The sequence below is a fragment of the Sinocyclocheilus grahami genome, unplaced genomic scaffold (assembly GCF_001515645.1).
Source record: "Sinocyclocheilus grahami isolate Dianchi unplaced genomic scaffold, SAMN03320097.WGS_v1.1 scaffold224.1, whole genome shotgun sequence".
Classification (NCBI taxonomy): Eukaryota; Metazoa; Chordata; class Actinopteri; order Cypriniformes; family Cyprinidae; genus Sinocyclocheilus; species Sinocyclocheilus grahami.
Genome location: NW_015505403.1, coordinates 1,037,510 through 1,062,435, shown reverse-complemented (window position 1 = coordinate 1,062,435; position 24,926 = coordinate 1,037,510). Strand labels below are relative to the sequence as shown.

At 36.9% G+C, this 24,926-nt stretch overlaps 1 protein-coding gene across 5 annotated transcripts in view; it reads left to right on the top strand.

Annotated features, from left to right (window-relative positions):
- The first annotated feature begins 14,167 nt into the window (after window positions 1–14,167).
- The window catches only part of LOC107596874 (transcription factor E2-alpha-like), a 30,779-nt gene continuing 20,020 nt past the window's right edge, over window positions 14,168–24,926 (top strand). For 3 of the 5 annotated variants that reach the window (XM_016287728.1, XM_016287727.1, XM_016287729.1), the window contains exons 1-3: window positions 14,168–14,707; window positions 21,780–21,876; window positions 22,977–23,049. In XM_016287728.1, the coding sequence (XP_016143214.1) occupies window positions 21,802–21,876; window positions 22,977–23,049 (148 nt within the window). In that variant the 5' untranslated portion in view covers window positions 14,168–14,707; window positions 21,780–21,801. The remainder of the gene's footprint in view (window positions 14,708–21,779; window positions 21,877–22,976; window positions 23,050–24,926) is intronic. The other 2 variants (XM_016287726.1, XM_016287730.1) reach the window with 2 other exon arrangements.

Sequence of the window (24,926 nt, the reverse complement as noted above, 5' to 3'; positions counted from 1 at the left end):
GAAAGAAGGTGTAACTTTTATTCTCACTGTAGTATTGTTGCTGCTTTCCGCCATGTCCTGAATATGCTGTGTGCTTCATTGTGAAAGCGAAACTACTTTGTTTGGTCTTCCAAAAGAGGACGATATCCGCTTTGTAATGCCTAGAGCTGATCCATGCTGGTCGCTGAGGGAATACATCAACTTAGTGCTATGGATCGGCCGGATCGGCTTTCACCGTGGATGAAGCCCGGGGTCGTCACATGTGCTTGCCGCTCCTTCGTCGGATCCACCGGCTGCGCCGTTCTCAACCCCGCTTCCTCTGCTCACTCTAGCCAGGCCTCAGCTCACGCTAGGCCAGGGCTTCCACTAGGCCACTGTGTTTTTCGGTGTGAAAGCGAAACTACTTTGTTTCGTCTTCTAAAAGAGGACACGACTACAAATCAGTGGTTAAGTTTTATTTACAACACTGTTCCAGAACAGTTTAACCCAAATATCCAGATGTGTGCAGCACATTTTATGGAGGACTGTTTACTGATCCTGGGAGAGTAACGTTAGACTAAAATGCCGGCAGTTCTGACTCATGTAAGTACGTTTTCTTTTAAAGGATTTGCCACTGATGATTCAAACACGAGTTTTGGGCAGTGTGGAGTAGCACTCGTTCTTTGTCATTTCTCTGATCACAAATGCAGACAGGGTTTTATGTTTACGCGGCGCGATGCAATGCAACGTGTGAAAAGACAGTATAAGTCATTATAATCAGTAATTATGTCCCCACTGGATGCAACAAATGCCTCGTTTGTAATGGGTTTTAATGTTTTTGTCTCGTCGCTCCGGCCGGGACACGGCATCAACAGTATGTGAGGGGCGTAACATTTCCATCTCACGCTTGAGGAATTTGGCCAATCACAGCGCACTGGATAGCTGGCCAATCACAGCACACCTCGCTTTTTCAGACCAATGAGCTTTGTAAAAATCGACGAGTTTAAAAAAGGCGGGGCATAAAGGAGAAACAATAATGTACAGTATGTGGAAAATAATGTTTTTTTTTTACTTTAAACCGCATAAACACATTTCATTACACCAAATACACAAAATAATGTTCTTTTTAGCAGCATCATATGACCCCTTTAAGAGGCCAGCTGAAAAGTGCCCAAAATCCCTCTAAAACCAGCCAAGAGGTTAGTTAGCCTTACCAGGCTGGGAGACTAGTTTCAAGTTGATGTTTTTACAGTTGTGAATGTAAGTTGTTTTAGTCCAACAAGTCGCTGAATTTGTCCGCACAGTGAAAAGATTTTCCAAACAAAAAAGGTCTCTCAAAAATGTTGTTTTTATTATCCATATGCAGAAGTGACAAAAGTGCAAAGTGTATTAAAAACAGACCAAAGAGCAGACGTTTTAGCCCATGCTTTCTTCATTGCTCATCATTTTAATACACTTTGCACTTTTGTCACTTTTTTCACTTCTGCATATGGATAATAAAAACTACATTTTTGAGAGAGCTTTTTTGGTCTGATTGGAAAATCTTTTCAGTGTGCAGACAAACGCAGCGACTTGTTGGACTAAAACTTTCTCCCTATTGCTCTACGCACCTGAGAACTCATTGTTCTTTTTGAGCGCACACAATTCCTGTTTGATGAATGTAAGTTGTTTGCAATTTCAGAGTAAACAAAACTGTATCTTTCTCCTTGAATTTTTTTGGTAGAATTTGTCTAACGTATAAACTGCGATACTTAATACTGACACCTATCAGTGTGGATGCAACATTACACAAAAACTCAACTTTTAGCCTGCCGAGGTTGTATTTGCAAGCACATTTTGTTTCATTCTTCAAATGAAAGTGTCTGATAATAGTAAGGTTACAGAGATAAAGTTAGCACTATTTGGCTAGTCATGTGATCTCAACTTGGCATCCCCCATAAGATTACTCTTATGCTGAGTAAAAAGCTTGCTTCTCACTTGAGCCTTCGTCGTTTAAAACCTATCCAGATGTATTTTTCATACATCACTGTTTCTCTCACCTGAATATGTGTAACACATGAGGTACTGGGTATTAATTTGATCATATAACTGGTGTACAAATGAAATGTAACGCAAATATGCTGTTCCTTTGAATACATTATGGCTACGGCAAAATTGTGCCATTCTTGAAACTGGTAGCTGGTTTAAAGTAGTCAATATCTGGAAGACCATCTTGCTCCAGCAACTTACAAGGCGTTTCTACTAGTTTAAGATGGTAAGTCTAGTTTAAAAAAAGCTAGTAGCTGGTCAGCCAGCTAATAACCATTTCAGACTAGTTCATTACCAGCTCAGACCAGCTATAAACTACTATGCTCCAGCTTACAGCTACCCATTTAAGATTGTGTTTCCAACAGGATTTATGCAGTTATTTTAGCATAATTATAGCATAAATAAAGTCAGATTAATTGGCCTGCATATTTACAAAAGTTTACTAAAGCTCAGAGAATTCTACACAATAGTAAACCATATACTACTGTAGTGTAGGGTAATTAACGGTCATTTCGCGCCAATTCTGAAAATAGGCAGCGCTCTAAAATGAGAAATTCATGAAATCGCCAGATTAAGAGAAAGTTAATATGGCTTTAAGATGATCACTAATTCTTGTAATGTTGGTTTTCATTTGAAATAAACACTTACGTGCGATGTTATGTAGCCTATATTCAACGAGACCAGCTCTTTTCGCCACTGTATTTATTTCTTGAGTACCTCAGGCCAATGGGCTGCGTACACAGTGAAGGCGCTAAAAAAGCATCCCAGTGTAGTTTATTACATCACCACAAGATGTCACTCTACACCTTAACTGTTCTCCCGCGACAAACTTCAAGATTTCTCATGTGATTATGGGTGTACATACAAACTATCTACATTGTTCTTTGTGTATAGTGAGTGTCATTTACAATAGGGTTGTTTAAAATAACTATAAATAACTATTTGTATAATTATTTTATTCTATATAATTAAGTATAAATTAATCTGATTTTGAACTGTGGCCATTCTTACAGACTATTCCTGTTATGCAGAATTTTCCATATGGCTTAATATTTTGTATGAAATATTACTAACAATGAAATCATATTAATGTTGAGTTAAATTTTTTAATAATTTCACTACAGTGGTTTTGATATGTTTGCCATATCCCTGGGTGCTAAATGCAATAATTTCATTACTCACACAACATCAAAAGCTGGTAGTTTAGGGTGCTTTCACACCTGAAGATCGATTGCTTTGTTCCGAAACAGGGATTAAAATTATTACAATGTTGCTTTTTATTCTTGGTGCGGTTCGCTTTCACACGGCAAAGTTTCTAAACGGACCAAATTTGTTAATACATGTCACGCACGCGCGAGTAAACTGTTCGCTGCTTGTTGTTGTTTTTTTGTAGCTGTCCTTATATTAATCTATCATTTTGAGCGGGAGTCCAGGATTGATAGGGAAAACATTTTTAAAATGCACCTACTACGAAAAAGAGCAATAAGATGGCATTATAAAATAAAGTGCACTTTGATTTTGAATGGCGAAGACGTGCTCACCCACAGACATTCACAGGTTCATTTTGAAGTATTAGCAACTTAAATGTTTCAAGTATTTATATATTACTGTTAAATTAGTAATCAGTTTAGATGTTTTTCTCTTGGCACTTATCATTCTTTCCTTAGTAAAATCTCGTTTATCAAAAAAACTATTTCATAATTACTTCATCCTCAATAAAGTGTAGAAAAGTGAGTTTGTGTCAACAAACATCAGCATTAGCAGTGATTTATATGAATTATGGGATGTTTTGTGGTCATCTGTGTGAAACATCTTGTGTGATAAAATTACAGAAATTAGTGTAATATCAAAATTTCAAAAGATACTTAAAAATGCTTTAAAATGTATTTCAGGTTGACCAGTATGTCCAGCAGTATTGGGGGAATGAGTCGCATGGGTCTGAAATTAGTTGTACCAGACTTTATTAGGCCGTTTGTATGTAAAATATGTGAATAAATGTCCCCGCCTCTCAGATAAAGTGCTTATATTGAGACTATGTGTCGTCCTCCTCCTAATGTCCCAGACACGACAGAAACGGGATGAAAACAGAATTGAGGGGTGATTAATAATTAAGCAGAACAGAGCAGGCGAAGGGTTTACATTGTTTTTCTCACTCAGGGGTGTTTTTTCTGTACGAACAGATTGAGTTGGAAACAGGGTCACCGGGATCAAAGAAAATCCTGAAGCAGCCTGTTACATTTTTTTTAAGATATCTGCAGGCCCACTCTGTATTCTCTCTCTTTTTTTTCTTGCAGTGTGTGTGTGTAAGTCAGTGAGAGAGAGATTTCACGCTATGACAGGACTAGATAAAACCCCTGCAGATTTCCCAACAATGAACTCCAGGAGGTATATCTCAAAGAGAAAAATATGTCTTAATCGGCCTCATTGACAGCCTATTAGAGTCAAATGACATTAAAATCACACTTGAATTGGTTGAAATAGATAGTCACTCAGGAACACTTGCCACCACACTGGTTATTTAAATAAAGAAAAAGGTAATAGTATCAGTCTAGTCTCTTTTCAAGTACGGATTTGTCGGTAACTATTCCATATGTCAATAATTTGGTGCCGCTCAAGACAACCCCCCCCTTTCATATGTTGATTAGACCTTGACCTTTAACCCCTGAACCTCACATCCCGTATCGCAAGTGCCCCCCAACCCCATTCCGCACACAGAATGCTTTCAGCGCCGCACCGCAGGCCCGAAGCTTTGCCTCTGGACATCTCTCGGTCCCTGGAGGCTGAGTAGCGAGGTACCTTCAAACCACTGCGGCAAAAATCCCCACCAAAACTCTGCAGTCATTAATATGCAAAAATGCAAATGAGTGGGTAATTAAGAGCTGGAGCTCTCTGGAGGCTCTTTGATTGCTAATGAATTCTAATCTGCAAAGAAGGGGGGAGGGGAACGAGGAGGACAGGATGAAAGAATCAGACAAAAAAGAGGAAAATATTAAAAAGTCGCTCCTATATGTAATCATATAATCCCTTATGGAAGCTACAAAGATCTCATTTACTATCCGGAGTCACACAACACAGCTAATGTGTACAGGTCATTCGATGACCACAACCAAACATTCGCTAGAAATGCTAACAATTGGCTCTGGATGAAAATATACGAGCAAATCCAAAACCCTGATATTCCAAAGGCCCTTTGAAAGACTTTCTAAACAATAAACAGGATACTGTGGGGCTATGCTGTACCTCCTCGTAACAGACATCTTGTTTTACGGTATATCGTACTGAAGGTAAGCTCCTGAGAAAGACAGTGACAGAGAGAATGTCGGAGAGGTCAGGTAGCATGACTGTCTGCATGGCAGCACCAGCTGTGTTGTGGAGAGGAGATGTTATTTCATCACTTTTGCAAGCGAAAACACCCCCCTCTCGCACTCCCTCGCTCTGTCTCGCTCACACAGGCACACACAAACATGCTGTTATTGTTACTGAAGTAGTCCCACGACACCCACAATCTCCCACTTCACCCCTCCACCCTCCTCATCCATCTCTCCTTCTTTCTTTCGCTCTTTGCTTCACATTCTGCACCTCCTTGTTAGTTAACTTCATTCAAAACGTGAAAAGTATTTTTTGTTTAAAGGAATAATGAATTTTCTGTGACTATTTACTTACCCTCATGTCGTTCCAAAGCCGTATGACGTGTGGTGGAACACAAAAGGAAAGATTTAGGCCCTGTTTACACTAGTGAGATTTCATTTTAAAACGGCGTTTTAAAATGAAAACAATCCCCATCAGCACTGGTGTTTTCACCGTGTTTCAGAAACAATCTCCGTCCACACTATACAACCAAAAACGCATGCCACATGACCAATCATGCACACTGGGCATGTGCATAAATGTGTAAATAGTTATTGTTTACACGGCCGTCAAAGATACACAGAGTGAATGTCGGCAGCCACGCCATCGTTTTCAAAAGTCTCCATTTCGAGGGCCCAAAACGCCAGAGTAGTGTAAACAACAGGCGTAATCGTAACAAAAGTTATGCATTTTAAAACAAAAACGCACTAGTGTAAACGTAGCCTTAGAATGTTAAAGAAACCGTTCAATTAACTGGTTGGTTCGATTTACAAAACCTGTCTGAATGATTCGTCTGACTTGCAGGGAAGACTATCAGTGAATAATGGCGTAAATTTCGGTATGTTTCTCTCAGAAATCTATCGTATGATTTTGGAAGATTTGGAATATAGAGCACAGTTCTTGTGAACTACTTTTATGGTGTCCGTTGGAAGCTTAAAATCTAGTCGTTGTAATTTTATGTTAAGCAGCCACTTTTAATAATTTTTAGAATTTATTTTTTTAGGTACCACAGAAAAAAAGAAATTCATACTGATTTGGACCGACATGTGAGTAAATAAACAGGTTTTATTTTTGGATAAACTATCCCTTTAACCTAAGTATAACCCTCACATACACATATATGCGTATATGCGTAACTATTCTGTTGCTACTAACAACATATGTTTAGAGCGTTTCAAAAGATCTTTTGTGGATGTGTATATAAACAGACTTACTTCGGATTGTGAAAGGGTTAATGAACTTATACTGCATCTCGCTCCGTGTCACGTTAAGTTAGCGCTTGAGCGACCGCAGGTCTGTGTGGCGGGAAGCTGGAGGTCTTGGGGTTTGTAAACAGGAAGTCTACGCTACACTCACTGTACCTGATGCGTGGGTGATAGAGCAGGGGCTGCCCGAGCAAAATGTGCAACGTTGGGATCCAAAAATGGCAGGTGTGTCAGAGATAGGGGAACACATGATATAATCTTACGAGATCCTTGAGAGATTGAGTGTGAAATGGTTGGAAAAACGTACAAATACCGAGGTAACCTCGGTACTGATATTCTCATAAATAAATAGAATAAGATAAAAGATGCCAGTAAATATATAAAATTATTTAGCATAAATTGACATTTTAGATTTTGGAACATTATTGTGACATTATCTTAAATTAACCCCACCCACATTTTTATTAGCATAATGCAAACTTAATATATTACAATAATCTATATAATTATTAGTGATCTAATAAATCTAAATATTATTATTGATAATAATAGAGGTAACAAACAAACTCAGTAATAAAACATACACATTACGGTAATGACAATTTGGGACTGTGCTTAACTGTCACAAAAATAAATGATTTATTATAATATATATATTTTTAAATGTAACCTGCAAGATTTACTGCAATTAAACCTTTGAGAAACAGTTTGTGAAAAATGTGCTTAATTGTTACAAAAAATATTGGCACAAAAATAATTAACAATCAAAAATAGGCTAAGTGAATTATTTTCTCATAATTGTATGCAATTTATATATTTTTATCTTTTGATTTATTTATTCATTCATTCATTTATTTTATGTTATTTATTTATTGCAATTAAACATTTGGGAAACAGTTTGTGAGAAATGAGCTTAATTGTCAAAAATAAAATAATGTTATAAAAATAATTAATAACCAAAAATAGGCTAAATGAAATAAAAGATAATGGTATAAAATATATAGACTTTTTGCAGATTTTGTGCAGTGAAATTTTGTGCTCAGGTGTCTGGTCTTGTCTTATCTACTCAAGGCATTTGGTAAGCATTGGTATCGCTACAAATCAACATGCTGGGTTGATGGTCCTTTTCCCAGGGTGCTGTAAAGGTGGGTGCCTTGATTTTAGTGTCCGTTGACTGGCCTCCAGTCGAGCGAAGTCAGCGGGGGTCAGTTTACCATGTGCAGGGCAAGCAAAACAGATAGATTCTTCGTGCCTCTCTCCTCCCCTTCGACTCAGATAGTCCCAGAACATGGGCAAAGGGCCAAAGACATCAATCTGTGAAGTAGAGTTTCAGAAAAATATTTCCATGAGGCTACACAATCATTTTTAGAATCAGTGTATTCACTGCTGTATTTCAAAGACTTCAAATAAATCAAGATTCCTGTTTGAGAATGAAAGAATTCAGCCGGTGATTGTCATAGAGATGATGGGGGTTGGTGAGGCTTTGGGGTTGTGGAGCTTGGCCTAGTTTCATGTCTGATCACTACCGTATGCACCAAAGGTCTCGCCCTCCGCTGCAGGTAGTCAACGAGTGCAGCACAGCGCACCCCAAACATCTGTGTGATACAGCAGCCATGGAGGAGTTTCTTTGAAGAGCTCAGATGGCTTTTAGTGATGTGAAAAGAGAGAAGTAAATCAGAGATTAGAGAGTTCGGTGAGGAGGATGAATGCATGAAAAGGTTAGGGGTTCATACTGTGCAGTGCTGTAGAGCAAACAGAGATAAAAGGTGGGTTCTATGCTCAGATGACCTGGAAATGGAAAACTCTGGAGATGCACACGGCGAGAAGCTTCAGGTTCAAACCAGCCGACTGCAGGTGCTCTGTTACGTATGGTTTGGTTTCCCACTGATTGCACTTTGAGATATTTTTCAGTATTTTTATATTATCGGGTGAAAACATACCGAGAAATACATTCCGCCATTCTCATCACCATAATTAATCCGCCCATAGCTTTACTTCTGAGCTTTGTCATTATTCTTATAATGATTGTCATTAGATTCTCATTACTGTACTACATTAATTCTGTCCAGGTTGAATTTTAAATTAATAATTAACATTATAATGTTAGAAATTAACAGCACAAAAAGCTACTTCAATCTATAAATCCTTTACTATTCAAATAGTAGAATTGTCTTTCACAATAAAGTTTATTACGGTAATACATAATATAAGAAACAACAAATATGTGACCACAAAACCAGTTATAAGGGTCAGTTTTTGGAAATTGAGATTTCCATTGGAAATAAGCTTTCCATTGATGTATGGTTTGTTAGGATAGGAAAATATTTGGCCGAGATACAACTATTTGAGAATCTGGAATCTGAGGGTGCAAAAAAATCCAAATATTGAGAAAATCGCCTTTAAAGGGTTAGTTCACCCAAAAATGAAAATTCTGTCATTAGTTACTCACCCTCATGTCGTTTCAAACCCGTAAGACCTTCGTTCATCTTCGGAACACAAATTAAAGGGATACTCCACCCCAAAATGAAAATGTTGTCATTAATCACTTACCCCCATGTCGTTCCAGACCCGTAAAAGCTTTGTTCGTCTTCGGAACACAATTTAAGATATTTTAGATGAAAACCGGGAGGCTTGTGACTGTCCGATTGACTGCCAAGTAAATTACACTGTCAATGTTCAGAAAAGTATGAAAAACATCGTCAGAATCAAAGTGTAAATACACGTAGAAAACGTATCCTTGTGTATTTACGCTTTGATTTGAACGAAAACAGCACATCCGTGCAGTGCGGCTGACACAGAATAGCATACGCTGCTTGCGTTCAGTGGATATTCTCCAAAATGGCGCTACGGTGATGCGGAGAGACACAGAGGAGACGAATTGTTGAATAAAGTCGTTATTTTAGTTTTCTTCGCATACAAAAGTTATTCTCGTCGCTTCATAACGTTATGGTTGAACTACTGATGGCAGATGGATTATTCTGACGATGTCTTTCATACTTTTCTGGACATTGACAGTGTAATTTACTTGGCAGTCAATGGAACAGTCACAAGCCTCCTGGTTTTCATCTAAAATATCTTAAATTGTGTTCCGAAGACAAACAAAGCTTTTACGGGTTTGGAACGACATGGGGGTAAGTGATTAATGACAAAATTTTCATTTTGGGGTGGAGTATCCCTTTAAGATATTTTTGATGGAATCTGAGAGCTGTCTGACCCTGCATAGACAGCAGTACAACTGAAATGTTCCCAAGTCCAGAGACGTAGCAAGGAGATTTGTAAAATAATCCATATGACATCAGGGGTTCAACCATAATTTTACGAAGCTACGAGAATACTTTTTGTGTGCAAAGAAAAAAGACTTTATTCAGCAATTCGTCTCCTCCGCGTCACCCTGTAGCGCCATTTTGGAGAGTATCCGCTGGATGTAAACAGCATATGCTGTTCTGTGTCAGCTGCGTCACACGGATACGCTGTTTTCGTTCAGATCAAATCACAACAATGTAGGAAACAGATCCGGCGTGACGCAGCTGACACAGAACAGCATACGTTGTTTACGTCCAGCTGATACTCTCCAAAATGGCACCAGGGTGATGCGGAGAAGATGAATTGTTGAATAAAGTCGTTTTTTTTCTTTTCTTTTGCACACAAAAAGTATTTTCATAGCTTCGTAAAATTACGGTTGAACTCCTGATGTCACATGGATTCTTTTACAGATCTCCTTGCTACGTCTTTGGACTTGGGAACATTTCAGTTGTATTGCTGTGTATGGGAGAGCTCTCAGATTCCATCAAAAATATTTTAATTTGTTTTCTCGAAGATGAACGAAGGTCTTACTGGTTTGGAACAACGTGAGGGTGAGTAATTAATGACAGAATTTTCATTTTTGGGTGAACTAACCCTTTAAAGTTGTCCAAAAGAAGTTCTTAGCAATGCATATTACTAAATAGAAATTTAGGTTTTGATATATTTCCAGTACGAAATTTACAAAATATCTTCATGGAACACAATCTTTACTTAATATCCTAATGATTTTTGGCATAAAAGAAAAATCTATCATTTTGACCCATATATTTTTGGCTATTGCTACAAATATACCCATGCTACTTATGACTGGTTTTGTGCTCCAGGGTCACATATACAAACACAATATATATATATATATATATAATAAAAATTGTTATAGAAAATTCTATTATTTATTTATTTTTTGCATAACAGTAATGAGAATTTTGTAGGAATTTGCCCTTTCTGTTGATTCTAGGGTGAAATTGGATGACCCAGACCCCTATTTTTATGCCAATTTCATTTTTTTACACAAATAACTAAAATAGATAAATGACCATAAATTAATAAAAATATATTTTGCTTAAATTTACTTAGTTTAGGAATATAAAGATTTTGTAACATCATATTATTTATTTATTTTTTGCATAACAGTAATGAGAATTTTGTAGGAATTTGCCCTTTCTGTTGATTCTAGGGTGAAATTGGATGACCCAGACCCCTATTTTTATGCCAATTTCATTTTTTTACACAAATAACTAAAATAGATAAATGACCATAAATTAATAAAAATATATTTTGCTTAAATTTACTTAGTTTAGGAATATAAAGATTTTGTAACATCATTGTGATATTATAATTTTTTTTTCATTAACCCCAACTTCACAATTATTAGCATAAAGCAAAACTTACATCAAAATAATACAAATCATTTTATCATATTATTGACAATAATGAGGAAAAAAAACTCAGAAACTCAATTTTCACATTTGGAGTTTGAAAAAAAGAAACATGCCAGATGAAAAAAAGAATAATATCAAAGAAATAATTGATAATAAAAAAAAGGCAAAATGAGTAATTATAAAATCATTTTATAATGACTGTTTTTATGCTAATTTCAGTTTGTATATCCAAAAATGCATCTTGACAAACGTGTGAAAGGTGCTTAACTTTATTTTTTATTTTTTGTGAGGAAAACCATCTAAACTCCCCCAAACAAGTGCTTCTTGAACCATTCATGAATGCAAACGGAAAACACGCAAAAATAATACTTACGCTCTGTTAAACCAAATAAATACACGCTGTCATGAATAATTTCCATATACCAATTTAATGATAATTGCATGGTAATTTCATTGTATGCTTCAAATAGAGTAGTATAATATTATGCCAAGGAAATGTTACAATAGCAAAACAATAGTCTTTATTCAGACTTTCTACATAGATAAATATTTTATACGCTCACACAAATGTATGAATGATTAGCAGAAACGTGTGAAACATATGCTAATTTTACTTCTACATCTGGCGTTAATTACAGACAGAGGGCGGAGGATGGCTGGAAGGAGGATTCAACAGAGTCTCTTAGATAATGAATCCTACCATGCATGGAAACAAGATATTATACTAAACCATCATGGATTTTTTGTGTAAATCTGTCACATTTCACAGCCACTCTCTGAATTGTCCTCGCCGTTTTCCACTTTGCTATATATTATGACTGCTATTATGACTGACGAATCCAGTGTCCATCAAAGTAATATCTCAATCGAGAAATTTACATATCTTTTTGTCTTAAAATCCGAACAACGATGCTTCTTTCCTTTTCCATTTTTTTTCTTTTGTCTGTTTTAACCCTCCTTTCTGCATGACCCACTGCATGCTCTCCATGTCAGTCCCAGCTGTTACTACAAACTACTTGGAGATCTTACAAGCTCACTAATTTCGCTCTTGAAATCCCACTGTTCGCTGTGAACCACAATCTGACCTATAGCAGTAGGCTCATTTGTCTTTGCTTGAAAAACTGGCTAAACTATATGACATATAGCCTATATAATAATATATAAATAAATGTATGCATGATCAAACATTGTAGTTATTGTGCGTGGCGCTCTCTCTACGCTAGTAAAGGTATGTAACCCAGCTGTATTCCTTTGCCTTACAGCTCCATTGTCCATCATATAGGACCCTTGGGGCTAATTATTACAATTTACTGTGCTTTTTGTTATTTAATAGAGATCCATGATATTATTTACTAATTTGCTTGCTCCCTGCTGTGGAGATCTTAAATGGTTCATTTTCCTGCTCTGTTTTTGCCAATTTATCCTCTTTTCCGCTCAATAAAATGAGAAGTTTCTTCAGAAGAACCCATAAAACTTTCCATTTCATTTTTAATTATTGTTATTATTAATCCGATTTTTTAAACCACACCCTTCTCAGCTGTTCTATCTCTTTGACATTTAACTAAATAATTGGCTTTACGTATCCACTATTGGAATTTAAGCCGCCTTCATGACATTTTCCATGATCTTCACCAACATTTATACTCGTCTCTTTGCTTTGGTTGACCTCATTTCTTGCATTTTCTTCTCTTTCTGGTTCTTCCTTTCTGTGGGATTGGTGTGGTATGAAATCTACAATTGACTTGTACCTCTTCAGCTGTTGTTTCCTGCCATCATCCTTCTCTCTTCTTCTAAGCCATGCCGCATGGCCTCTCATCCCATCCCCCCACTACACACTCTGTTATGATCCATGTATTCTGTGATCCCATGCTCCTCTCCCCCCTCACTAGACCAGCTCTATGAATCAGCCACAGGGAGAGACGGAAACGATTCTGTGGTTGTGACACGATTTATGACTGAAAGTACATGCTCAGTAGGGCAAAGTATTTGGTGTGATGATCAATGCGACTTCGATTTTGTTTTGGTTCCACATACCAGCTTAGTTCTGTAAAAACATAAATTATGATTATGATTATATTTTGCATGGGGTGGTTGTAGTGTAATGATTAAGGGTTTACGTAACTTTGCCAAGTTAGTTGGCAGTGTAAATTTTATATATATGTTTTTATTTATAACCACTGAATAATACTGTTCAAGAATGTTAAATGTAACATTTAATATATGCTATGATTATTTTGTATTATATTTGGACAAAAATGTAATTCGTTACTGTTAACAGTCACGTGAGGCAAAAACAACAACATTTAAATATCAACCGTTTAACTGGATACTGAAATGCAAAGCTTGTAAACACTACTTCTGTTTGAAGGCTTCTTAGAACAATAAAGGCAGACATCATATAATGTTCACAACTTACTTTAGCAAAGTCTTACCTTAAGAATAAATGGTGTGACCAAATCAAGTATGCAGTTAGATTTAGTTACAGACTAGCCTAACTAGTAGTCGCTAAGACCCCAATGTGAATTTAGTATTTTCTCATCCACACTGAAGGATATTAAAGGCTGTCTGAATGTTTGCAAGTAACCAAATGAAAGAATTCGGACAGAAATGTGCTAAGTAAACAAATAATATATATATATATATTGTTAACGTTTCTGCATCCGATTTTGAATTCACTTTTACGAACGTTTTTAGCCAAATTAGCGATACAACGCGCGGGCGTCGACGTTCACCAGACTAATAAAATGATGTCACGCAGGCTGTGCTCTAGCCCCTTCAGCCAGCCTCACTGAACACACAGTGTTCGTCACGAAAGGGGCGGGTCTGGAGTGAATATACGTGTGACTATTGGACATTCCAACTGCCTGTCACTTTCTGTCGCCTTTCTATTGGCTACTAGCATGCGGGTTTATCTCTTCATCTCTTGCTTCTCTTGTATAAATGCCGCTTACTTTTCTACCGTCAACCTCCGCCGGATGTTATAGTTCCTATTACCATTTATTTTCCCCTTAAACTACACCTATTCAATTTTGTCTGATAAATGACTAACAACCATTCTGCGCGTCCTGACCAACCCGTGTTTTTTAACCCGTAGACCTTGTCGAAAAAACTCTCGACTCCTCTGGGCACATGAAACTGGACACCCAAGCGTTTGAGGCCCCTCTTTCCACGCGGAGGAATATATTGTTGCTGCTCACAATGTGGATGGAGGTGGTCAAGATGTCTACTAGACGAATGAATTCACCTCAATTGTAACAATATAAAGGAAGTCGTGGCGCGGGATTCTTTGGATACAGACCTGCAACATTGTATTTACGACGTTGGTGTTTTGTAGGACGATGTCAAAGGAGGAATAACACATTGTTGCGCCTATCAGCCTTTAATGCGCCGTGCTTCAAATTCTTTCAAGTTTTATGGTTTTTCCCTTCGAGATTCAACCTTTCTATTTTTTACTGCTGGATGTAAAACGACTGATAATCAGAGGTAATGCTTTTGACCCTTTGTCGAGTTTTACTGGGTTAGTAAGTTGAATCATTTTAGTCTCATATTTACATCAGAGAGTCACACAATTGCATATTGAAGTTCCGTTTAGCAAGTTTTTGGGATGTGTGCTTATGGAAGTGGGGGGATGCATAGTTTTTTTTCTTGCTTAGAGGCTGTGGTGTTGGTGGGAAGTCCTGCCCAGTTTTGTGCTGGTGGTCTTTAACCCAGTTCTATGCTAACAGAAACGACTCCTTTGTCCTTTTATCAAAGTAAGGATTAGTTTTGTGGGGCGCGTATGAGTTTAAGTGACTAGTTGAGCGCGAGCTGTCAGTGCAAATTTAATTGACAAATTAGATGAAATTTACTTTAATTTGGTAGACTTGTTAAAATGTATAATTTTCCTGCTGAATTTAAGCGCTGTGTTGTATCCAGGGTTGCTTTTTCTGGTTAATTCAGTTACTTCGGTGAATATTTTTGGCAGGAAATTCCTCGCCCCCCCCACCCCCACTCGGCTTCATCAAATCGCGAGTCTCTTGAGGAAAAGTTGACATTTTGTCGCGGTACTTTTATTAACGTTTGCTTAATCCCCAGCCAAGCTTCTGCGTTTATCTCACAACACATGAATAATTTAGAATGATCGGCCCGACGGCTGCTTAATATTGATAATAATGCCGTCCTTATCAAAAGTACGTGCGCGCGATCGATGTGGCCTATTGGTTTTCGAAATGGTTTGCTATCGGAATACAATAAGTTTACAACTGAGAATAAATATTGACATTGTTCATGTCTGGGTGAAGCTTAGCCCTACTTACACAAAGAAAGGGACGTGACTAAACTCTAGTTTAAACGTGTTTGCACACTCAGTAATTGAGATGGGGTTTAAAATAGACATTTTCGCCGTGTATTTTGCGCTTTTTTTATTCATAACGTGGATTTAGTTCGGGTAGCCTACATTAAATTGGTTGTTAGTGCACTGTTGCGCTCTCTTACAACTACCCACCAATGGCTGCTGCGATACAGGACTAAAGATACAATTTAGCTACCTTTTTAACTACGAAATACGTTTTAATTTGGTGTTTTGCCTTGTTTTTAGTGTCACCTTACTCCTTTCCCTTGATCGTGTGTGTGATAGGAACCTTTACCGTTAGGGATGGAAATAGTAAGGAATTTAGCGATTCTGCTTCAGTTTCTCTCATTTCTTGACGATTTTAATGATGTTGATATAATAATATCAGGGGAAAATGATTGTTGCATTTACAGCCCTAAGCAGTTTCTTGGCAGATTATGCGACCGCACCAGATTTCAGCAGAACCGACATGACATAAATCATAAATAAATGTAGCTACATCTCTCGCATAGGTGTTTTTTTTTTATTTATTTTTTTTACTTTTACAGCTATCATAAATGCATAATAAAACTGGCCCCAATTTGAATGCAAATAGTAAACAAACAAAAAGGTGGTAACCGGTTTCATTCATCATTTATATAACATATCATGATGTGTAGGCCTGTCTTATTTGCGCGTTGTCATACGAACGACCAGTCAGTAATATGCTTATATAAATTATTAGTTAACTTAAAATCAAAACTAAATGAATAACTTGGGGTTCAGTAAGTGAGCTAAATTAATTCCTTAAAAGAATCGACTCACTGAGTCACTGGTTCAGGAATCGGATTGGACTGGTCGCTCTAGATTAAATTGATAATAGGAAATACTGTCAGATTACAGAGATCTGCATGATCAAAATCTGCTAAATGAATTGAAGGTCATAAATAATTCGGATCCGTGTGTTTTTAAAGAAACGGTGCTCGATTCCCAACCCTAAGTAGGCTACTATAAGGCCTTCACCTCATTCTTCAGCCAGGGCTGTTCATACCAGTTAAAATCGCTTCATGTTTCTCAGATCTGAGACGTTTGTCACATTTTACATGGAAATGTGCTAATATACTGAGTAAAATATATTTTTACTTGTGGTTTGGCTTCGTTTTGGCTGGCAAAGACTTGAGGGGAATTTGGGCCCTCTGTTAGGCTACTATCTTGTCTTTTTACCGAGGGGCCGCTTTCTACATGTCATTTAGGCCTAGTTGTTTTTGTTTGGGAGTCGAGAAAGCAGTGTGAATAAAATGTACTTGCAAGGTGTAAAAACACTTTTATTTTAGCTATTGGCTTGTAATAGTGTTATAATCAGACTGCTGAAGAGAAACGAATGGTTAATAAGCAGGACTGCTAAAGCACACCACCTGTTGGCATGCAATAGCATACAGGACCCCTTAAGATGTTTCTGACAAAAAGTAAATTTTTTTACCAATATTTGACAATTTCATTGTATTCTAGTAAAAGAGGTAGAGTAAACGTACCTATTAAGCTCACCAAAATCTATGTTGAGACATTTTTAGTGCACAAGAACATGATCAGTTACATATTCATAATGAAATGTCATTTAAGCACATTGCAACATCTATGGTGATTTTCCACTGCATGGTACGGCACGGTACGGTACGGCTCGGTAAGGTTCACTTTTGGGGGGTTTTCCACTGGGTCTGGTACCTGGTACTTTTTTTTAGTACCACCTCGGTTGGGGTTCCAAGTGAACCGTACCGTTACCAAAACGTGACGCAAACCGAGCCGAGTCGTACCACGCAGTGGAAAAGCGCCATTAGACTAGTCCGTGTTCAGCTAAGTAACACATATTCAAAAATCAAATAAAACAAACCAATAAAACATTTCATTCATGGGGATGAACACAGAAACTAGCCTCATTATGAAGCCTCTTATTAAATGGATGTCAACTTATCTATCGTCTCTTAAGGTTGGAATACACTACATGATTTTTGCTCAAATTTTCCACCAATTTACAATCTGGAGAAGTTGATGCTAGTTGCCAAAGGTCAGAGCCAGTCTGTAGATTTGAGTCGACTGATTCCATAGAAAATCATGTGGTGTATGATCACAGACTCTGATTTTTTTTTGCTTCAGACTTTGATTCCATCCAGTCGGAGGAGATCAAATATGTTTGATATTTTCAGCAGATTTTAAAACACATAGTTTTAATTTCATTTCACGTGTTTTCTAGCAACAATGCACACATTTCTGGATGAGTCTGTGGTGATCGGAACAACTTGAAGGTCTGGTAGTGTATTATCCTTAGTCATTTAGTGTAATATACCCAGTTTTCCTTTGTGACTATTTACAAGTCACAAAGGAAAACTGGCCATCATACACTAAACGACTGAGGATCAGATCATACACCGGTGTTTTAAAAATCTGTTCAAATTTTAAAAGTCATGTATTTTATTCCAGCCTTTAGTTGCTTTTTCCCTGGACAGATAAGACGGGTTTCTGTTGGCTCCTTCTTTGAATGGATGACATGCCTCTTTCATCTTCAGGCATAAACTATAGTTATGTCTAGATTTTGTCATCTTAAAGTTGTGAAAATAAGTTAATTACCATTTTATAGAGATTAATTTAAAGTGACAACCATCAGTTTATCTGTAATGTCTGTTTATGAAGTATTTACATTGACGTTCAATGTGGAAGAGCTTAAAGAGAGCACACTGAGCTTAATTGGAGCAGCAACCATTTTTTATAAATTTCATGTAATATTTATTAAAATGACAAGATTTTGCATAATAAATAATCCAGGTCATGTATTAAGTTCATACATATTTTATTATGAACAACTATTATCAACAATATCTATGGATTTATACTTTTTCTTATTGATGTCACACTGAAGCTGTGTGAGTTTCATAGTAGTGTACCCTTTAAGCTCAGTTAAAATAACATGAAATCTTTAAAAATTACAGCAGTATAAAACCACAGACCCGCAGTAAACGGTCAATTTATAATATTATAGATTTAAAAGTACAAGCCAGTAATGCCTGTGAAGTAATATATTAGCGTAGCACACAATCTTATACAGCTAGTCAGCTAACTGTGTTCTGTAGCATCTGCGCTATGCTGCTAAAACTATCTTTTGGATCTAATGTAATTTCCCACATCCAAGTTCTAGGTTATAATCTGCAAAAATCAAAACCTTAATCTCTTAATTTTACAGAAAGTAGTGAAATTTACCCAAAATAAAATCTTTAACATCTAAAAAAAATGCACATTTAAGGGGCTCCTCTTTTGGTGAAAGTTTTCAGACAGCTTTCAAAATGGCCGCCAGACAGTGTAAACACATGGATACCCATATCTCAGTGCACTGATCTGATTGACTTGAAATTACAGGAAGTATGTAGTAACAAACACATCAATTGGTTAAGACATCAAGTATGATAATACATTATTTTTTCTTTTTATAATCTGAGCTCAAAAATGGAAGTGTGCTTAATGGGAATGTGAGCTTAATAGGTACGTTTACCCTACTTAAAATATTTTACTGCATTTGGAGGTTGTTTAAATCCTCCGCCCCCCCCCCCTTGTTTGATGATCTCATTTTCATTCAAATCAACTGGCCAGATAACTATAAATCATGCACAGGATAGAGATGTACAATAAGTTAAGAACATTGATTTGCATGTTCCATGTGCTGATATCATGGTTTCATGGAAACTTATTGACTTGTGATAGCATTTAGTTTCATTGCTGTGCTGAGGTTGCATTAGGGCTGGGCGATATGACGATATTATCGTATGTCGATTATGTCTCCTAAGTATCACGATGTCGATGTCAACAGTCAGGTAACAGACGATTATCGGCGTTACCAGAAAAAAAAAGACAAATGATAAACCTAGTGAGTTGCAAAAAATATTTTACATAACCTGTATGGTGACTATGGGGCTTTTTTGCATGCAAGAATGAAATAATTTAGTAGGAGGGTTGGGAATCGAAAAGCTATTCCAATTTTGGAAATCAGATCAGATGTGTAAGGTCAGAAATCAAATTACTTGTTATAAAATTAAATTTCGTTTCAGCTTCTCGATTCCTGTATGCACATTTATTGTGATTTCAAAAGATTCAACTGCAAGAAGACGAAATAGAACGCGCTTCTGCACTCGCGCACTGTTTTTCGTGCTGCGCACAAAAGCCGCCTCTTATATACGCGAACACTAGATTGAGCTCTCTTTCTCGCATTCTTACACATTCGAATGGACAAATACACAGAATTATATCAAAATATCCCATAAATACAATCAGTTATGTCTTAAATGAATGCAAAGAGCTGAGAAAGAAAACAAGGGTGTATTAGATCTGTGCATTGACAACAGCTGCGGCCGCCAATCATTAATGTTAATCAAAGAACAAAAGAAAAGAAAATCCCTCACTGATCTTGACTGAATCACTTTTGTAACCTCAGTTTATATTTTATTTGCCTGTTGTTCGGCGCTGACTACTGTAATGGCAACGTGTATGTGATTATTTTGGAGATGCGTTTCAATATAATTTATCCTTATTTAGGGTATAGGCCTATTCTATTTTGATCTGCAGTTTAATAAAAGTTAAACAAAAAAAAGACAAATAGTAGCACTGCATGTGTTTCTGAATATTTATTTAAACACAGCATGACAGTTATAATTAAAATACACGAATTCCTTCACAGCTTGTTTATACAGCACACAAAGTGCCCTATTTTTACAGATTTTTTATAATTTGTATAATTATGTTTAATGAAGCTGAGATATAGCACTATAAATTCTTAATTCAGATTTTCTTAATTTCTAATAATTATTTATTTTTAAATTAATTAAATTAAATAATTTTTAATAAAAAAAATTCTTCAAACGGATGAAAACATTAGTAGGCTTCTCAGCTCGCCCCTCAACATGCACGCATTCGGAGTTTCGGCAGCCCAACACTGAATATTATATCTTGGCAGTTGTATTTTGATTTATTAAAAAAATTATAAAAATTCAAATACAAAAATACAATTTAAATTACCCTGCTTCTAAATAAATAAAGCAGGTATTTTTATTTCGTAAAAAATGGGCCAAAAGAGAACTCCGAACTAGGCTACCAGAAAGGAAAAAAAAAACCTTAACGTTTTTGCTCCGAATTCTTTTTTAATCCCTGCATGATTTTAGACATGTATGATAAATATTAAATAGCCTCCGTTATAGCTTGACTACAAGTTTAAAAACAACGCTACAATTGTTATAATCAAGGAAATTAAACCAACCGTCATGAAATGTCTACACGCGCGATAATGCCAAAAAGAAAGAGAAACGTCGGAAAATAAAAATATTTATAAATAAAATAATAAATATTTTATTCAAGACATTACTATATGACATCGACATGCATTTATTCTTACAATCACCACCAGAGTGTCCAACTTCACTATGATGAACTTAAAATTGGGTTCTATTATTTTTCCTCAACAGTTCTCCTCACAAAGCGAAATTCATTTCAAACACAAATTTGATAAGAACAGAGTGGAAATTAGCAACACCAACATAACAGCAAAGCTAATGTTTTCTGTTAGTTTAAGCACAAACGAAGAAAAGTAAAACCAAACTTTGTGGCAATAATTAAGACCAAACTGAACCTGGTGTGTGTTTATGGTGCATGTCGGCAATGTTGTCTCGGCGGGGGCGGGGAGTGGTGGAGGTGGGGCTTGGGTAGACGATATTATCGGATATCGCAATATTTTTAAGGCGATTATCGATAATATATTTTTGACATATCGCCCAGCCCTAGGTTGCATAACACAACAATATTAATAATAAGATTGACAGAAATTATAGAAGAAATGGCTCTTTGAAAACAATCAAAATAAAACCTTGTAACGCAACACTGTAGTATGTAAAACATACAGGATGGCCTCGGCCAAATTAATTATCAAGCAAGTTTTAGATTTAAAATTTAAATCTTGGCCAAAGATAATGACTTGGCACTGGCATTTCATACAGCCTCCTGAAGCAATGCATAGTTAGTTAATTAAATTTAGCCCCATTTTTCATTTGAGACATGGAAATGCTGGTAATGTACTCTTATGAGATGTGTATATTATGAGTACAATACACTCTCACTTTTATTTACTATTCGACATGCACACCATCACTGCTTTTCTCATTCATCTGGTCTTTAGATAGCTCACCCCAGCTGTCTCTCTCTGGTTTTCTTCTGCAGGGTGCTTTAAAGACCGAGGGGTATGAACGAGGCGCACCAGAGAATGGCTACAGTGGGAACAGATAAGGAACTCAGTGACCTGTTGGATTTCAGTGCAGTAAGGAAGAGACTATGGAGTCTTTGTTACTGATCTAGACAAAAACTCTCTCTCGTAAAGAATCGCGTTATGATTCCTTTATTTGCTTCAACAAAATCTGACCTTGTAGTCAGAGGATAGCCGTTTTTCTTCATAGCACTTCATACTGATCGAATCTCACGTCACAATGCCTGCTGTGTTGTTGGTGGCTAACATTATAATGAATCTTTAAATCATGTCTCCAACTGGGTCCTTAGAAGTGCAGTTTGCCATTTGAAACATCTCCAGCATATAGCAATAACCATCGCTCAATCCCCTCTTGTCCTTATCCTTCCATTTATTATTCTCATTTCACCTGTTGTTAAAATGTGATTATTCTTGGCGGTCATGCTTTCCTAAATAGCATAGAAAAATGGCAAATATAAAAATGTTAATCGCTTGATTCATTGAATGGCTCGACCATGCTTAATTTATTGCATTGGAAAATTGCCATCTACTGAAGCAGTGAATCAATTAAGACAATACATTGATAATCAGACGTGCCAGATCAAATGTATAATGATCTCATCTAATTACAAATTGTTGATGGTTTAGTTACTCCCTCATATCTCATTCATTTTCCAGCCTTGAACCTTTGTTAAAAAAAAACAAAAAACGGAGCTTATGCATTTGGCATCTTCTTTCTCGTGGTTTAAAAGGTGGTTCACATTGTGAAAAATGTCTACCACACCAGAAAGTCCCTCTCATGCACCATGCAAGGCTGGCACTGTTGATGCTTACGGGTTTCTCTGTGCACTTCAAAAACAAAGAGGCATCATCCATCCATATAAACAGATCCTCTTCAGCCCTTTCCATGAAACCTTGAATTCTTTGTAGTACAAGACAAGATGCATCTTCAAAGAGCCATACTACTTTGTGAGAAAGGGTTTCTTTCAGATTGAACCATTTTAGTGGGTTATATGTGGCAAAGGTGACATGACCTTTAGCATTAAACTTTTGAACAAGCTAAGCTTGACGTCATAGAGCGTGAATCCCCAATAATGCTGAAAAATCGCTGTCTGTGGGCACCTGTTGATGTGAGTTTGTCGTAATATGCTTCTATGCTTATTTTTCTGCCTTAGATGTTTGCACCCCCTGTGGCCAATGGGAAGAACAGGCCTACCACACTTGCTAGCAGTCAATTTAGTGGTTCAGGTAAGTCTAAACGCATGCCTTTTCCTGTTTAGTGTCACATATTACTTGAATTTGCCATATTTGTGCATTTCATAAGTTTAAAGCTGTGTTTTTTATAGCAATGGAGATGTTTGGGCCAGTTGCTAAGTGCTCGTTCCTCTCAATAGAAGAAAAGGACATGCTTCTTCTTGTTTTCCTAAACCCCCTCTTTTATGAATTCACCGTAGTATATCCAGAGTCAAAGCTCGGGGCAGTTTGGATCCCTTTGAACTGGTTGTTTAGTTAAAGAACCTATTGCACAAACTTGTACGTCGTAAAAACTTTGTTAGGTCAAGAGGAGTGACTGATTGGTTGCATTGCTGTTTATAATCACATTTTTGTCCAGAACATTTTAACTGCCCAAAACATCTCATTGTCTTTTGTTTTGTTTGTATGTTTGTCATCTTTTAATTTATAACCAGTTGCACATCACTCACAAAAGTGTTATTTTTGCAACCATTGTTGGATTGTGTTGCTCCAGTTTAGATTGTTTCAGAAGCTGTCAAAGGCATGAACGTCCCATGTGTTTCTCTTCGAGTCTTTCCAGTCTGTCTGTCTGTCTCCCAATCGACACTCCAAACAGTACCCTTGAATAAGAACAATCTGAGAACAAAGACTTAAATAAAGGCCTTGCGGTCTCCAAACGATTCCCCCACTCCACCGCGTAAAACACTCCTCCCCGTAAAACACTCCTCCCCCCACACAAGAAAACACTTTCTCCCCCTGCCAACTGACAGGAAATGGACCCTCTCTGAAACAAAGCTCTCTCATACCTCCCACCACCCCGCAGGAGGCCCGCATGAAAACAGTAAAAGAAACGCTGTGAAAGATCACCAGCTTCATTCTCGGTCTTTGGCGGCCTAAAGTGCCAATTACATAGCAGGGCCAAGCTAATGTCTCAGTTTGAGATTTTTATTGCAAGAGCTACCTGACACCGAGGTGACCCCGACTCTTAAATCATCACTTGTGAGATGCTTCTAGAAGGTCTCCACATCAGTCAACATAAGTCTCACCCTGTGAACTCGGTATAACAGGATATGACATGTTCTTAGATTCGCTATTGAGAAGCAAAGATCCAAGTGACAGTTCCTCAGCGTTATTCATTTAAACAGAATTATGGGTTCAGTACATTCTAAGATCTGTCGGCATAGTTTGTGAACATGTTCTGGATTACCACAAAAAAAGAATTTTACCTCAACCCTTTTTTTTTTTAAGGAAGTATTTTGAGGATTTAAAAAAATGCTAGTGTTTATCCTTAAAGGAACACACCACTATTTTTGAAAATAGGCTCATTTTCCAACTCCCCTAAGAGTTAAACAGTTGAGTTTTACCGTTTTCGAATCCATTCAGCCGATCTCTGGCGTAGCACTTTTAGCTGTAGCTTAGCATAGATCATTGAATCTGATTAGACCATTAGCATCTCGCTAAGAGTATGAGAGTATAATTCCTAGCCATATCGGCCTAGAAAATAGCAACTTTTCATTTTCCATCGGTCTTAGTACACGATGTAACTACAGAGGAGTCAATATTTAAATAGGAAAAATATAGAAACTCTATGGTCATTTTTGAGCGAGATGCTAATGGTAAAACCCAACTGTTTAACTCTAGGAAAATGAGCCTATTTTCAAAAATAGTGGAGTGTTCCTTTTAAACTGTGTATTTTTTTTGTACTGTAAAGTTGTCAGTTTTGTGTTGAGACCACTGTTCCAACCAGACAACTTTTAGTTTCCAATATAATTTGTATGTTTAAAATCTTCTCTGTAAAAAGTCCTTCTTTTGCACATTGTCCCAAAGTTACACACATTTTTGACATTACATGGTCATGGCAGGAATTGCAAGTACTCTATATATTTTTGCAC